This window comes from Micromys minutus (genome assembly GCF_963924665.1).
Source record: "Micromys minutus genome assembly, chromosome: 15".
Classification (NCBI taxonomy): domain Eukaryota; kingdom Metazoa; phylum Chordata; class Mammalia; order Rodentia; family Muridae; genus Micromys; species Micromys minutus.
This window is the reverse complement of record NC_137984.1, coordinates 49,767,703-49,782,534: the sequence shown is the minus strand read 5'-3', so window position 1 is coordinate 49,782,534 and position 14,832 is coordinate 49,767,703. Positions and strand designations below refer to the sequence as shown.

Here is a 14,832-nt window from a genome sequence, read left to right as displayed (position 1 = left end):
CTTCCTCTGTTGACCAGGTTGGCCTCAAACTCAAAGACCTGTCTGCCTCTGCCTCCCAAGTCCTGGTATTAAAGGTGTGTGCCAACATGCCTGGTACATCTCAGATTACGTTTATTTTTCCATTTCATCAAGTGTTGCTGGTGAGTCTACAGCTGTTACCCTGAAGACTCACTCCATAGCACGCACAAATAAAAGACAAAGTTGCTTGCACGATCAATACCCAGTAATGACAGAGGGCTAAAATCACTGCCCTTGGAACCTGGCTTTTTCTTCCAAGGAGTAATCTAGGCAGGCTTGCAGAGATATGTCAGACGGTCTAGAAACAGTCAGGACGCAGGTCTCTGCTTTGGCTGAGAGTACTACAGTAAAAGAACATCACTGCTTTATGGTGATGTGTGGTTCAATTCCCCAGCCGGCTCACTTCCTGACTTTTCTAGCCCCCCTCACAGCTGCGATGGTGTTTCTGACCTCAAGTATGCATAGTGGGGTACTGTCCAAGTTGATGTTTTCAAAGACTTCTGCTTGTGACTGCCATCGCCACCACTTTGAAGAGGTGGGTAATGCTGCGTGTGCGACGGGGATTTTCTGAACTGTCAGTTCTTTTGAATGTGGCCCACGTCAGGCACTAAAATCAGACCCAACTTGCTGTTGCCGTGCAAAAATAGCCCTGCTTGATATTGAGGAGCTCTTGGGTACAGTCGCAAACTAAACTCCTCTACAAACTGGTCCCCCAAAGAGAGGGATGTAGATTTCTATGTACTTTCAGTTTCCTTTTAAGAGAGATGAGAAAATGAACTTATGGGAACTCATAATGCCTTAATTATTATTAGTTTTGTTTTCTCTGTGTGGGAAATTGTCCACAAAGAAAAAATTAAAGTCCGATTCAAGAAAAATATAGAATGAATAGCAGTGTCTCGAAACCAGAGAACCTGTAGTTCAGACAGTCTAAATTCTTGCCTAAGTAAATTAAGTTGCAGTCTTGACTTGGCTGTGTAGGTAGTAGGTATGAGGATTAGCACATGCTCAGGATCATAGCTTTCTCCCCCCTGCGGTGAAGTCATGGGTATAGACTTCTCTGTGAGCACGTCAGAAAGGTTACTTGCTCATCTCTTTTCCTTGTAATTTCGTTTCTATATTTTTTTAGAGTGCAAATGGATTCTTTTGTATAATGCTTACTCGGCTTAATTTTCTTTTTAAAAGGATTTATTTCTCATTATTTTGCCTGAATGTATGTGCACTGTGTGTGCGTGTGTGTCTAGAGATTGCAGAGGCCGGAGGAGGTTACCAGATCCTCCAGAACTGGGATTCTAGGCTGTTGTAAACTACCATGACGGTTCTGGGAACCAAGCCTTGGTACTCTGATAGTGTTTGTAACTTCTGAGCCAGCTCTTCAGCCCCTCAGATTAGTTTTCTGGCTGGCATTGAGGAGCATTAACGACTCAGGAGCTTGTAGATTAATTAGATTTCAGAAAAGGCAGGAGGCTTTAACAAGAGATTCTCACACTAGGTTTTTACCTCTTACTGCCTTTCACCAAGATAAGTAATTTGCTCTCCTTTTTCAAAGCCAAATAATTCAATGGATGTTAAAGATACAGTTCATCATAGAGACCTGGTTAACTGAGAACTATAGTTACAGATATCTGATACTTTGAGGTCAGAAACAGCATCGCTGCCAATCAGCAAAACCAAGACGTGAAGAGACTTTAAATCAGACCTCATGCCGAATGCGTAAGTGGGTAACAGTTTCCTTAGAGTGCTCTGTAAGCAGGAAGGTAAATTATTCACAATAGTTTGAGGAAGTCCCAGAAACTGACCAGATTCACCAGGCTCCTGCCTACTAGAGTAAATAACAGAAGCCAAGATACCCTCTCAGACTTGGGAGGGAAACTTTTCTTTTAAAGACTCAGAAAAGCCAAGCTGCTGCCCAGAAGCTGCAGAAACCAGCCCAAACTGCCCGGAACAGGGTTAGAACAACTGAGGTACTGGGACAGGACACTGTCCAACCTGTGGAGCTGCTGCAGGCTGTGCAGTGTGTTCCAGGTTCCCAACTCTTCGGAGCTGTCATCACTCTGGTGGGCTGTGGGGAGGCAGCTGCCTTTGAGTCATTTCTGCTCCTGTAGTAACCCCTCACCCATACTCCTATACGTAACACCAATAAAACTCCTTGGTTCATGAAACTGGACCGTGGTATCTGTACTGGTCTGTGGTGGGCTCTTTCTGGGATGAGTAGGCATGTGCCTCACCTCCCCAGGAAAAGTTTTGTCATACAAAATACAAGGCCCAAAGTTCCTTTATTCCTGGGTACTTTAGAAAACTGGGCTGTGTTTTTACCCCCTTCCCCCAAACTCATTCTACATGATCTGTTGAGACAATACAAAATGCCTTCTCCTGAAAACCTTCACCATCGAGGTCTGTGGCCCGGGACCCCAGAAGGGGTAGCAATTTCTGCCTTTTCATTTTTTGTAGAAGTCTCTTGGCAATGGTGTAAGACTGAGCCAAGGGTGTTTGAACCTTCTTGTCAGTGTCTGGGTAGATGATGTACGATAATAAAACAAAACTTGAGATGATTTTTCTGCAGGACTCCATTTTGATTTTGCTATTGTGAATCCATGGCAATAAAAATGTATCTAGAACAAGGTAAGCCCTCCTCCCCCATTTTAGTGACTTTTTTTGTTTTGGTCACAACAAACTGTGAAATGCTGTATCTCTCAATACTTCTAAAGCATGGAATCTGCAGCCTTTCTACATGATTTAGGAAGGACCTTTAATTACTGGATTATTAGCACCTAGTGTTCAAAACAGTCTTTTTAAATGTACTGTTAGTCTCACCTCCAAGTCCTTGCTTGCCTGGTTTTAAATTTTTCAAGAAAAATGTAAAACAATAACCTCCCAAATAACAACAGTCATTATGTCCAGAGGAAGAAATAATAACCCAAGGTTTGTTTTGGTTTTGACTGCTGACTTCTGTTCATTGAGAAGTGGGTACTTTGAGATGGATGAGATTTGCCCCAGATCTTGACAACCTTGGTTTAAATCCTAGTACCCACCGTAGAGGACTCCACAAAGCTGCCTTCTGACTTCTAAGTGTGAGTGCGCTGTGGCACTAGGCACTCTTCCTTCCAAATAAATAAATAAATAAAATGTAAAAAATTAAGTATTTGGTTTAAGAGGGTCCTAGAGTTTGAGCAAGTATTCACTAGCAGGGTCTTCTTTTCTGGGTCTAAAAAACAAGCCACCCGTTTGCCTTTTCTCGTTCCACATGTGTGGGAATGACAGCTGCTGTGAAGCAATGTTTCTGCCTGGTCATGCATAGTTCTGCAATATAATGCATAAATGTATAACAACAACTTGGGCTCACTGGATACCTCGCTGGGCAGGAGGAAACGCAGCCAGCCAGGCGCGTCCTCGCGCACTCGCGCGTACCCACATATATACGCGCGCCGCGCGCTCACACACACACACACACACACACACACACACACACACACACACACACACACACGGGTCAAAAGGTGATCCACTCCTAAGATTTCCCCCATCTTTGCTTTCCCTCCTCCTCCTGGCAGGTCCGGCTTCCCAGCCTGGGGAGCAGCTGGGTTGGGGAAGGGGAGGGCGAGGGGGACGGCGAGGGAGGCGGGAGTCAGGTCGGTGCGCGCCGCGCCCGCTCCCGCCCGGGGAGAGTCCGGGCCGGGTTTTGCACCGGGTCCCCGGGCTCGTCTCACGGCCTCCAGCCGCCGCCGCTGCCGTGTTTACTGAGCTCGCGCGTCCTGATATCACTCCGCTGGCATGGAGGAGGAGGAGGAGGTGGAGGAGCGCGAGGAGGAGGAGGCGGCGGCGGCGGCGAGCAGTTGATCATTGTGATGGTGGCGGAGGCGGCGGCGGCAGCGGCAGCCTGGCCGAGCGTTAGTGGCTGCTCTCCGCGCGGCGTTTCGCAAAGGACTCCAGCGATCTACTTTTGCAGTCGCCTCGGACTGTCCATGTGTTTACTTGCCCAGCCCGAGGACTCGATGTCTAGGCTCCTGTGAAATGCAACTGAGCAGCCAAAGTACTTTGAGAACACGGGGCGGCATAAACACCAAAACTTTTTTGTGGAAGGAAAATGCAATAAGCAAGCTCGCCGTTTTCCGATGCGGCGTGGAGTGAGTGTGTGTCGCGCGTGTTCGCACTGGAGGCACACGCTCGTGTGTGTACATGGGGTGTGCTTTTCGGTACGTAGGGAGAAAATGCTTGCCAACCACCGGAAACCTCCTGGAATTTATTAGAAAATAATGGATTATTAAAAGGAGGCAGGCGAGGAGCGGATCTCCCCTTGAGTTGCAAGCCTGTCTGCTGCCGGCTCAGTTTGTTGGGATTCTGTTTGTTGATAGGTGTCTGATGGTATTCTGATAACACCCCCTCTTCTCTCCAGTTTTTTTTTTTTTTAAGGAAACAAAAAAGAAAAAAGAAAAGAAAACCCAAAAATCTCCCCCCCCCTTTTTTTTCACCCCGTGGGGATCGCTGTTTTCATCCATGTGTTTGCGTCTCCCCCGCGTTCCACTTAAACTATTTTAATCCTTGGACCCAAGGAGGAGGCTGATAGGGGGGTGGATTAAAAAAAAAGTTCTTCCAAAATAGTGTGCCCCGGGAGCAGGATGGGGGATTTCGCAGCCCCCGCTGCTGCCGCGAATGGTAGTAGTATCTGCATCAACAGCAGCCTGAGCAGCAGCCTCGGCGGGGCCGGGATCGGCGTGAATACTCCCAATAGCACTCCGGTTGCTCCGAGTGGCAATCACCCCGCGGCCGGCGGCTGCGGCGGCTCCGGGGGCCCCGGCGGCGGCTCGGCGGCCGTCCCCAAGCACAGCACCGTAGTGGAGCGGCTCCGCCAGCGCATCGAGGGCTGCCGGCGGCACCACGTCAACTGCGAGAACAGGTATCAGCAGGCTCAGGTGGAGCAGCTGGAGCTGGAGCGCCGGGACACCGTGAACCTCTATCAGAGGACCCTGGAGCAGAGAGCCAAGAAATCGGGCGCCGGCACCGGCAAGCAGCAGCACCCAAGTAAAGCCCAGCAAGATGCGGAGGCTGCCTCAGCCGAGCAGAGGAACCATACGCTGATCATGGTGAGGGCTCACTGGGGTGCGCGTTGGGGTCGGGGGCGTGGAGTTTCTAGCCTGGGGGCTGTGAGGGTCTGATTTGCACCGGGGGCGAGGTAGGATGGAGTCGAAGGGTTAACGTCAACTTTTCTTAGGGTAAACGCCGCCGCCGCCGCCGCTACCTGTTAATCTGTCAGGCTTGTCAGATTTGGGGAGGAAGGGATGAGAGGGAGAGAAGCCAGTCACGACTCCAAGGGGAGGAGGGAGCTTTAGTGCCAGAGTGAGTGAGGTGCAGGAAAAGTTTCCCCCTCCTTGTCTTAGAAATCGTTTCAAACGAGAGTGAACCCGGGAGTAGAAACCACGCTGCTCTTTTCCGCGCCCCGCCTTCACCTTTCGCCGTACCGCCGCGCCTCCCCAGATAGGTCCCCTTTCGCCCACCCCTCTCAACACATCCGCCGGGTGCAGGGAGAAACTGATGCTGTCGCACACTCTGAGTGTGCGCCAGGCCCTGAACCCTTAGGAGGGAAAGGAAGAGTTCCTGACTTCCTCTCCTTTGGGCTTGGGAAAGTCTGAGAGTTTTGTGAATGAACTTTGAAGTGGGTGAGATGCGAGTGAGGGTGGCTGCGCGCGCGTACTCGTGGGGGCGCGCGCGGATGCGGGGCGCGGAAGCGCTCCTCGCTCTAGACCCGCCGCTGTGGCAGGGCAGGTGGGGCAGCAGCGAGGGGTCGAGAGGGACGCAGCTCGGGGAGGGGGGAGCCAGAGCTGTGCTCTGACCCAGTCTCAAGGCTTCGGATTGCCCCCATCCTCTTCCTCAACCTGCCCCCACCTCGCACTCCACCAACTTTGCGGCGACGAGTAATGAACCCGGAGGAGTGGAGGAAAGATGGGAGGAGAAAGGCTTAAATGGCCGGGTGGGTGGGTTCGCGGGAGGATGCGCAGCCAATGGCTTAAGTGCTAGGGGGAGGAAGGGGCCGATCCCACCCCTAACCCGGAGGGTGGAATCCTTTCTCTTATCTTCTCTCTAGGGTTCTCTAGTTTTCTTCCCTGGGAGAGGAGGAGGGGGAGGCCGAAAGCTTGGGAAAGGTGTCTGTAATCCCTCCCCCACCATGTCGCTAGGTTCGGGGCCCCGGTAATAGCCTTCTCCACGGAGCGCGCCTGCTCTCCCCACCGTGCCTTCACCGGCTGCCCGGAGCCGGGTGCCGGCCGCTCTCTCCGAGTGCTTTCTGTTGCGACGCGCACGTTCCGGATCTCGGAGCGCCAGGGGTGGTGCCAGTGTCGCCGGGCGCTCTGGAGGGCGGGCGGTGACAAAGAGCCGGTGTGGGGGAGGGGAGGCCTCTGAGCTGGCTCGCTCCCACCCCCCACCCCCCACCCTCCACCCTCCACCCCGCACGTGAAGAGGAACAATTTGTTTATCTTGGGCTTCAAGAATCCTTCCCTCCTCTCTGCTCTCCTTGGCCCCTCCTCCCTGCCCTCCCTCTTCAGTGCGCTCCAGCCCAGTCCCGCCGGCAGCGCCCTCCTCCTCCCCTCTCTCTCCTGTGCTTCCCTCTCCACCCCCGCCCCATCCCAGGCGCTCCTTCTTTCCCCTCCCTTTTGGAAAGCGGCCGTGGGGGAGGGAGCGGGAGGCGCTTTGTCCGCCTGGCGGCCCTGCTAAGCCCGGGGGACCGCCCAGCGCCTCCGGTCCTGCCCCCTCCGCCGCCCCAGGCCACCAGCGCGGTGGGAGGAAGAACCCGGGTCCCAGAGTCTTGTTGGGAGCTTCTTTCTTAAAAACAGGAAGCTCTGAACCATGCACACACTGGCTTTTTCCTGATTGTACCCTGAGCTGGGACGAGACCGGGGTCTTGACTGTAGCTGGGGGACCCAGGTGGCATTGGTGTCCCTCGCAGTCCCCTAATCCACCTCCCTGCCCTCGCTCTCAGTCACGGGAGATAGCTAACCTGAGACTGGAGAAGAATAATCCAGGCATCAAAGATTCCATCCTTGCCCACCTCTTAACTCCCTTTAATGTTAGCACACCTTCTGTTCCCAATTGCATCAAAATGGGCTTTCTGCGTGAGGTTCAAAATTCCGGTGTTCTGACACAGTTTACGACCTTTGGGGCTGGATGGGGGTGTGGGGGGCGGTGAACGACTGTGGAACAAAAGCCACTGTCCTTTTTTAGAGACCTGGTTTCGAAGGCGAAAGGAGTAGAGTCAGGGACCAGAAAGTTTTGTCTCTGGGCTACGTACTCCCTTAACCACCCTTAGATGGTGGTAGGAAGACTGGGGTAGCGGGTGGGGGTTGGGGACACGACTCTGCTAAAACACCCGCAGGTACAGCCAGCCTGTATTCTGAGATTATCGATGAGGCAGCTCGCCCAAGCCAGCGGTTAACTTCAAAATAAAAATATAAAGCTTATTTGAATAGATGAAGTAAACAGCTATAAATTTCTCAATGAATCCTATTAACAAACTTGAAGAATGATTGCCTGAAAAATCCATTTTTTTCTATCAGTTTTCAATAATTTAGTTTACCAGCTTATAGAAATACTGAACCCGTGTGCAAAACACTATATTCTAGCTTCTGCCGAATCACAGGCACCTCACAGATGCCAATGTGAAGTATGTGTGACGCGTGGGGTGAAAATAAACCGCTTCAATCCTACGCAAAGACGTGTGTGTAAAGTCTGTGTACAGAGACAGAAATTAACCTCGTAACCATTCTTTATGGGTTACATTTTCCTGGAAAACAATTAGTTTCAGAATTCACATCCGCCTCTGAGATGGAAGAATACTTTAAGCTTATCCTATGTACGAGATAAGAAAAAAATCTTCAAGATGGGTTACTAAGGAAATGTTCCTCTTCATTTTTTTTTTTTTTTTTTTTTTTTTTTTTTTGAATTGACTGCTGGATTATAGTGATACTCTGGTGAGGCACAGAGCAATTAAATTTAGTTCTCAGATTGGACTCACTATTTGGAAAGCCCTAAAGAAAAACGGTGATCAGCCACAGCCAAACAACAGTGAGGATAAAAATAAAATCGAATAGGATTCTTTTCTGTTTTATTGCTATTGTTTACTTCTTAGGACCAATATGTCCAAAGTACTAAATATCGATTGATTCCTTCTGCCTGGCTTGGGTTAAAATGACGATCTAATGAGGGCGTTGCTTCTTTGGATTTGCTTTTCTGTCTTACATGTTTACAAGCATAGACATGAAAGGCAGGCAACACCAACTAGCAACCCAAAAGCCACAGGCGGCGCTCCTAAATTTGAGCGTATATTAATTACTTCAAGTGACGGGTCCTTTCTACACAGGTACAAATCCAACATTGGCCATCACACTTTTATTTTTACAGAAGTTCCTCCCCCAGGCCCCTTGGTGAGATCTATTGACCTCATGAATGTAAGAATCTCAATGGAGAAGTTGTCTTTCCTAAGATCTTCTTCTGGTAGCAAATAACATTCATTCCAGCACTTGGAACAGGTTCTGGGTCCAGTGTTAATATACGGTTTTTTATTTTCAAGCTCAAGATGAATAGACTTGACTGGGATGTCATCAGTTAGAGACATCAAGAAACACATCAGTGTGGTTTTGACATCTCAAAATGGCTGTGGGCTTACTCACCTGGAGAACTGCAGTACATGATCTCTCCCTGTCACCATCCCAACAATTTACAGACAGTTTGCAGAGTGTGTAAATCTATGGAACCCATGCTCCGAAGAGTTTATCCCTAAAATTCATTTGATGATATATGTATTTATCACTAAATATTAGATATAACTGCACCCCATCAAAAAATGTTCTCATCAATCCATGGATTGAATCCAGGAAATGCCAACATACTAGCTAACTGCTGAACTTTCTTCTCAATAAATCCTGTTTGCCTTTTAAATTTGTATTTTATGGTGACCTTTGCCTGGACTTACCCTATCTGACTGCCTTCATGGGGAAGCGGGATGGTCTTTGCAACTTTCCCATCACCTGACTTAGTGTGCCTCGAGAAAACTGTGAACTCTTATTTCTCTGTCCTTAACAATATGGCGTTCTCTTCAGATCTCAGAACACATTGTTTTCAAGCAGTGATACATATAATCCTGTTTTATTCTCTGGTCATGGTACATTTTATTTAGTATGGAGTGGCCAGCAGTCAGCCAGCACAGTAGCAATCCAGTTAATCATTAATCATAATCTACAAAGTGAGACTCAGGCTGCGTCCCTTCTCTGGTGAAGCCAGCTCCCAAGGAGTTAGCATTTTTGATACTCCCCTTCCTGTCTTTTAAGAATCCCAAGGGCACACTTTAGATATCTTTTGGATTTTCTGGCACATAGTAAGAGAGGACTGAACTTTTTCTGGTCACTGTTTGGTTTCTGTAGGAGCGATGGGGCTCATGGGCTATAAAGTTTGTTTACACTGAGTTACTTTCTACCTAAGCTTGTGAGATCCACAGTTCAGTGTTAGGTTTCCCAACAGTGCCTTTTATTTGGTTGAGAGCAAGCATTCTCTTGTGCTCCTGAGCCCCCTCCCCAGGACCCAGTACAATAAACAGTTTTGCATGTTACGTAGTAATTCTTGCATTCATTCAAAACACCTCTACTTGGACAATGCTCCTTGAGGAATTTTCTGTGGGTGATGAGTATTCTGTTTGGTTTCCAGTAGTTCATTGCTCTACTCTCTGCCCCAGACCTGCCTTTTAAACGTTATCCATCACAGAGAAGTGTGGAGTCAGTCAGACATCCAACTCTTACAGAGGACCAGATTGCAAACCAACCCTCCAGGTTCTCCCACATCTGCCTGTGTTGCTGAGGAGCTCCTGGTGGGGGTTTAGAGCCTGTGGCTACCTGCTTTTATTCTCTTCTCTGCCCTGCTGCTCTGGCCTTTTCTTTGGCACCCTTTTTACAAACTGGGATGAAGCAATAAGCAGAGGAAAAATTAATTCAGGTGCTGCTGGCCTAAAGAGACACTTGGATACGACATCATGTTGGATTAGTGTGGATTTAATGTCATACACGGTGTTTACTCTTCTTTGGAACAAATAAGATGGCGTAAACTGAATTTTAAACCTTATATATTGCATAGCACTGACACACAGTCTATGTAGTACTTCACAGAAGTTAAATTATTAATTTTTATTTTAATTTGCATGACAATGTATAGTCTTCATAGGTTTTCATTGTTACTGCAGTTTATTTGAAGGGGATAGCAGATTGCTATTAAATCAGTATAGTCTTTTATGCCAACCACTTAACTTCAGGAACCGTATATTCCCTTCCCATGATGCTTTCAGAAGAAGAAGTAAAACCATAACGGTATACGTTACTCCTCTGTTATTTCTAACGCACTTGGCATTGGTGTTTGCAGGAGGGAAAAGCTGATTTAGAGATGGTTGCTGGTAAAGGTTTGTTGTTGTTGCTTTTGGTTTTTGAGAAGGGTTTCTCTGTGTAGACCAGGCTGGCCCAGGAATCAGAAGTCCCCCTGCCTCTGCCTCCCAAGTACCAGAATTAAAGGCCTGTGTCACTGCGCCTGGTGCTGATAAACTTTTAAGTCTCTCCAGATTATGCCTTTGTTAAGAAAACAGCATGGATTTCCAACAGACAAATATAAAAGTTCGTTTTTCAGATTTGTGAGACGGGAACACAGCTTTGGGAAACCGGCTATAGCTGGTAAGTGGCTCTTTTTCCTTCACCATATTTGTTTTTGCTTAAAACTAAAGTTGCAAGAAAAAGTGAACTAACAGTGTACAGATCACTCAGGAAATGTAGTTGGGAGCTCACTGTGTAACAGATACTTAGAAATCAGAGTGTGTCTTTCAGGGGCAAAGAAGGGCAACACATTTTGTTATATTTCGAGAAAGGCTATCTGGCTATTCTGTCTGAACCCTAGAGAGGCTTTTGAGTCCCTTTCTCTGAGAAAGAAACTACGTTCTGTTTTCCCTAGGGCCACGGGCACACAAAGGCACGAAAAGGAAAGCTGTACGTTTGTTTGTTTTGAAGGCAGGCATATTTGTTCTTGGGGAACTTAATAAAAACCACGAAAGCCTAGCAGTACTTCCTCAGAGTCCAGGAAAGACTTACAGATTCCTTACAGATTCCTTACAGATCTTTTAGGCACCTCCTTAAATACTGTCAGACTTCCCATTGGCTGGGAGGGACCTCATGCTGAAATGGGATCTTTAAAAATACTAATAACTGACCTTCACCCCCTTCAGCATTTCCTTAACAATTAGAGAACACTTCAGTGAAATACTTAATTTTACACTAACAACTTCCAGGCTTTCCTTCCTAACCCCTTAAACGCCCGTCCAGGTGGTTAGCATCTAACTGTGTAATGGTGCTCGAATAAGAACCGTTCAGCCCCAGCCCGTACCCTGACACTGCTTTCCCATCAAGAGCATGGGTTGGAGTGCTTTGCTTGTGCTTGTGCAGGGCCAGCCTCTGACTGGGATGTATGACGCCAACTAGCGTTCCACCATTGATTGTCAGGAGTAGCCACTGGGAGACTGTGAATGAATCTGAAGGGGCTGGTACCTGGTGAGAACTGTACGTATCAGGAGAGAAGGGAAGGGTTAGATGGAAGGGCTGAGCAAATTCCAGGATAAACACAGGGGTCTAGGTGGAAAAGAAATGGTGGGTCTTGATCATTTGTACTTAACAATAGTGTGGCATGGGTGGTTGTCATGAACAGATTGCTTTAAATAGTCTATCCTCATCCGGACCTGACGTTTTTGATGGTCATAATTCATGGATGCTACATTCGTCTCCCTAGTAGAAACCAGGCGTTCTGACCCATATCCAGCAAAGAACACCATGGTGGTTAGCTTTTTTTTTTTTTTTTTTGTTAATTTGGAACAGGGTAGGGTCCTCTGAGAAGAGGGAACTGCAGCCAAGAAATGCCCCCATCAGATGGTCTACAGGCAAGCCTGTGGGCCATTTTCTCCATTGATGATTGATAGGAAGGGTCCAGCTTATTGAGGACCTGGCAGTTCATCTCAGGCTGTATAAAAGAGCAGGCTGAGCAAGCCCTAAGGAGCACGTCAGTAAACAGGGTTTCTCCGTGGCCTTTGGTTTGGGGTTCCTGCCTTCAGTTACCTGCCTTGAGCTCCTGCCCCAACTTCCCTCCATGATGGACTATAACTTGTAAGCTGTAATGCAGAAGAAAGGATGGGGATGGGTTTTTGCCTTGTGGCTTTGCTCTATCATAACAAGAATACACTTGTTACTAAGTGTGAGAGAAGTGTTGGGCTTTGATGGCTTGGAAAGCCGTGTGATGTTCAAGTTTTAGGTGTTTCCAAGCTCACTGGGGGGTGCAGTAGCTTTTCCTGTCTCAAAAGCAAAGAGTTGTCTTTCTCACATCTCAAGGTATCATGGGCAGGATCCAATGCACCAGTAGAGCAAGAGGCTGCTGTGCCCCTTAGCTGTGTCTTCATAGAGGACTTTGGTTTTACCCTGTTACCTCCTGCCCCAGTGCACAATGCAGACAGAATGCCTCGAGCCTTAAGTTAGCCCAGTACCCGAATATGCTGAGATCAAATGAGTTGGTTGTGAACCATGGCTGTGTGTTGGACACTCTCGTAGTCTCTGGAAACCCCATGGTGAAGTGACACCCTTGTCCTCATTGGAGGACAGCAGGACATAGCTGCATGCTTCACGCTGTTTTAAAAAGAAGTCTTTGTGGTTGCATTAGCTATGTTCATATTCATGGTAACAATAAACTCATCTTTAGGAAAACCACAGGGATGTACCTTCTAAATATTGATTTCTATTAAAAAAAAAAAAAAAGCTCCTCTCTCTTCCCCCCTCCCCAGGCAAAGTCTCCGAGAGTTTATGCTGGCCTGAGGCCACGCCCTGCTATGGTTGACATTTCTGTAGAGACTTCACTGGGTGTTGCAGAAAAGATGAGGGTGTGATTGTCCTAGTAGGTGGACTTCACTTTCTCTCTTTCCGTTTTCTTTCTGGCTGCGTGGTGCTTGTAGCCTTGTGGTTGTGACTTTCCATCCGGGTTTCAGAGGGAATTAGACAAAAGGGGAGCACTTAGCTAGACGCCAGCAGGAAGGCGCAGGGGCTGGAAGCCATGGCAAGTGGAGACAGTGGTAGAGCTGAGTGCGTAGTGTAATGGATGGTGGTAGGGTTGAAGGGCTGTCACGAGAAGAAAGGATTAGAGGTGCTCTTGTAGATCCCGGGGCATAAATTTAGGATCAGTGGTTAGCATTATTAGAAGTCAGGTTTTGGTGTAAAACCAATTTTGTGAAAATGTAAGCCATTCCAAGGGAATGGGCCGCATTGGTGAGTGGCAGGGTTCCAGCAAGGGTTTTAGAATTGACCTACCTGTGATCGGAGAAGCTCACAGAGCTGCTGGAGTGACTCACTAAAGGGAAATAGGCAGGGAGAATGGCTCCCTCAGTGCCTTTCACTGAATGGCCCAGTCACCACGACTTAGTGCATCTGTCTTGTCTTCCTGTCGTCACTGTTACATACGGTTGCATGTAACTACATATTAGACTTTTGACATAATTGGACTCATATTGCATTATCAATATACTTTTCACCCATTTAAGTAGGTAGGTAGGTAGGTACTCTGCAATTTTCCATATATGCAAACACATACATATGGGCTGGCAAGAAGGCTCAGTGAGAAACAGTGCTTGCTGCTAAACCTAACAGCCCGAGTTCAATACCCAGGACTCGTATGAGGAGAGACAAGTACTAACTCCCACAGGCTCTTCTTTTACCTCTCCGTGCACCATGCACACACACACACACAAACAATACATACTTGTAACTTAAAAATAAGGACCAAGAAAAACAAAGGCCCTTGTATTTTGGGCTTGCCTGGAACTTGCTAAGTAGCCAAGGATAAGTTTGAACTTTATATCCTTTTACCTCTACTTCCAAGGGCTGCGGGTATAGGCATGCATACGCCGTACATCATTGGTACTGTGTTGGGATTCGATCCCAGGGCTTCTCTACCGACTGAGCTCCATTTATATCCGGTCCCGTATCCTATGCTATAGCCATTGGCCTCGTGGGACCCCTATAGAGCCTCAACTCTTTCTTTTTTGTTAATTATGAATGTTCTACAGTGTGGTGTAAGAAATGGTATTTGGTAGACACTATGGCCTGGTTTTCCATCTTTGCTTGCGCTACAGTAAACTGCCTTTACAGCTTGCTTACTTGGTTTGGTTTTTTTGCTTGCTTTTGTTTGTTTGTTTGTTTGAGGAGAGGTCTCACATCTCCTCCTTAGGTTTTGGTAATTAAATGCTGCAGCTCCCTGAACCACACAACCCTCGTTCAGCTTTGGTGAGCTTTTGCTGTGCATATAATGTGAGTAAGTAGAGAAGCTACTGACAGAAAAGTCTGTTGATCCGACATGGCTTACCATGACTTGTTACGGCACACTGTAGGACAGAAGGCAATTCTGTCTCTTTAAACAGTATTGTTTTAGGGGTGATGAGATCAACTTGTTGGGTACAAGCCCTGGCCGCCAAGCCTGACTTCTTGAATTTGATCCCAGGACCTCTGTTAGGAGGAAGAGAACGGGCTGACCCTAACAAAATAAACAGATGGAACAGTAAATCAGAATATATGTTTTTCCAAAGGGAGTCGCCTATAGTTGGTCGCTGCCCACAGCTTTAGCAGTTCTATGTCTTGTGCTAAGGACCGAGCCCAGTCCTCTTCAGCATGAGCACAGAGCTCTCTGCCACTGAGCTGCACCCTGATCCTGTTTAGATGTCGGTGAGTTTTAAAGGTTGTGTCTTAGAGCAATGATGTTCTGCCTCCTCTGTTGCTG

General features: G+C 47.7%; 1 protein-coding gene across 1 annotated transcript in view; it reads left to right on the top strand.

Moving 5' to 3' along the window:
- Window positions 1-4,631: 4,631 nt before the first annotated feature.
- MAML3 (mastermind like transcriptional coactivator 3) overlaps window positions 4,632-14,832 on the top strand; it is a gene marked incomplete at its 5' end in the record, with an annotated part of 408,005 nt that continues 397,804 nt past the window's right edge. The window contains one exon of the mRNA XM_080929381.1: window positions 4,632-5,096. Coding sequence (XP_080785507.1) covers window positions 4,632-5,096 — 465 coding nt within the window. The remainder of the gene's footprint in view (window positions 5,097-14,832) is intronic.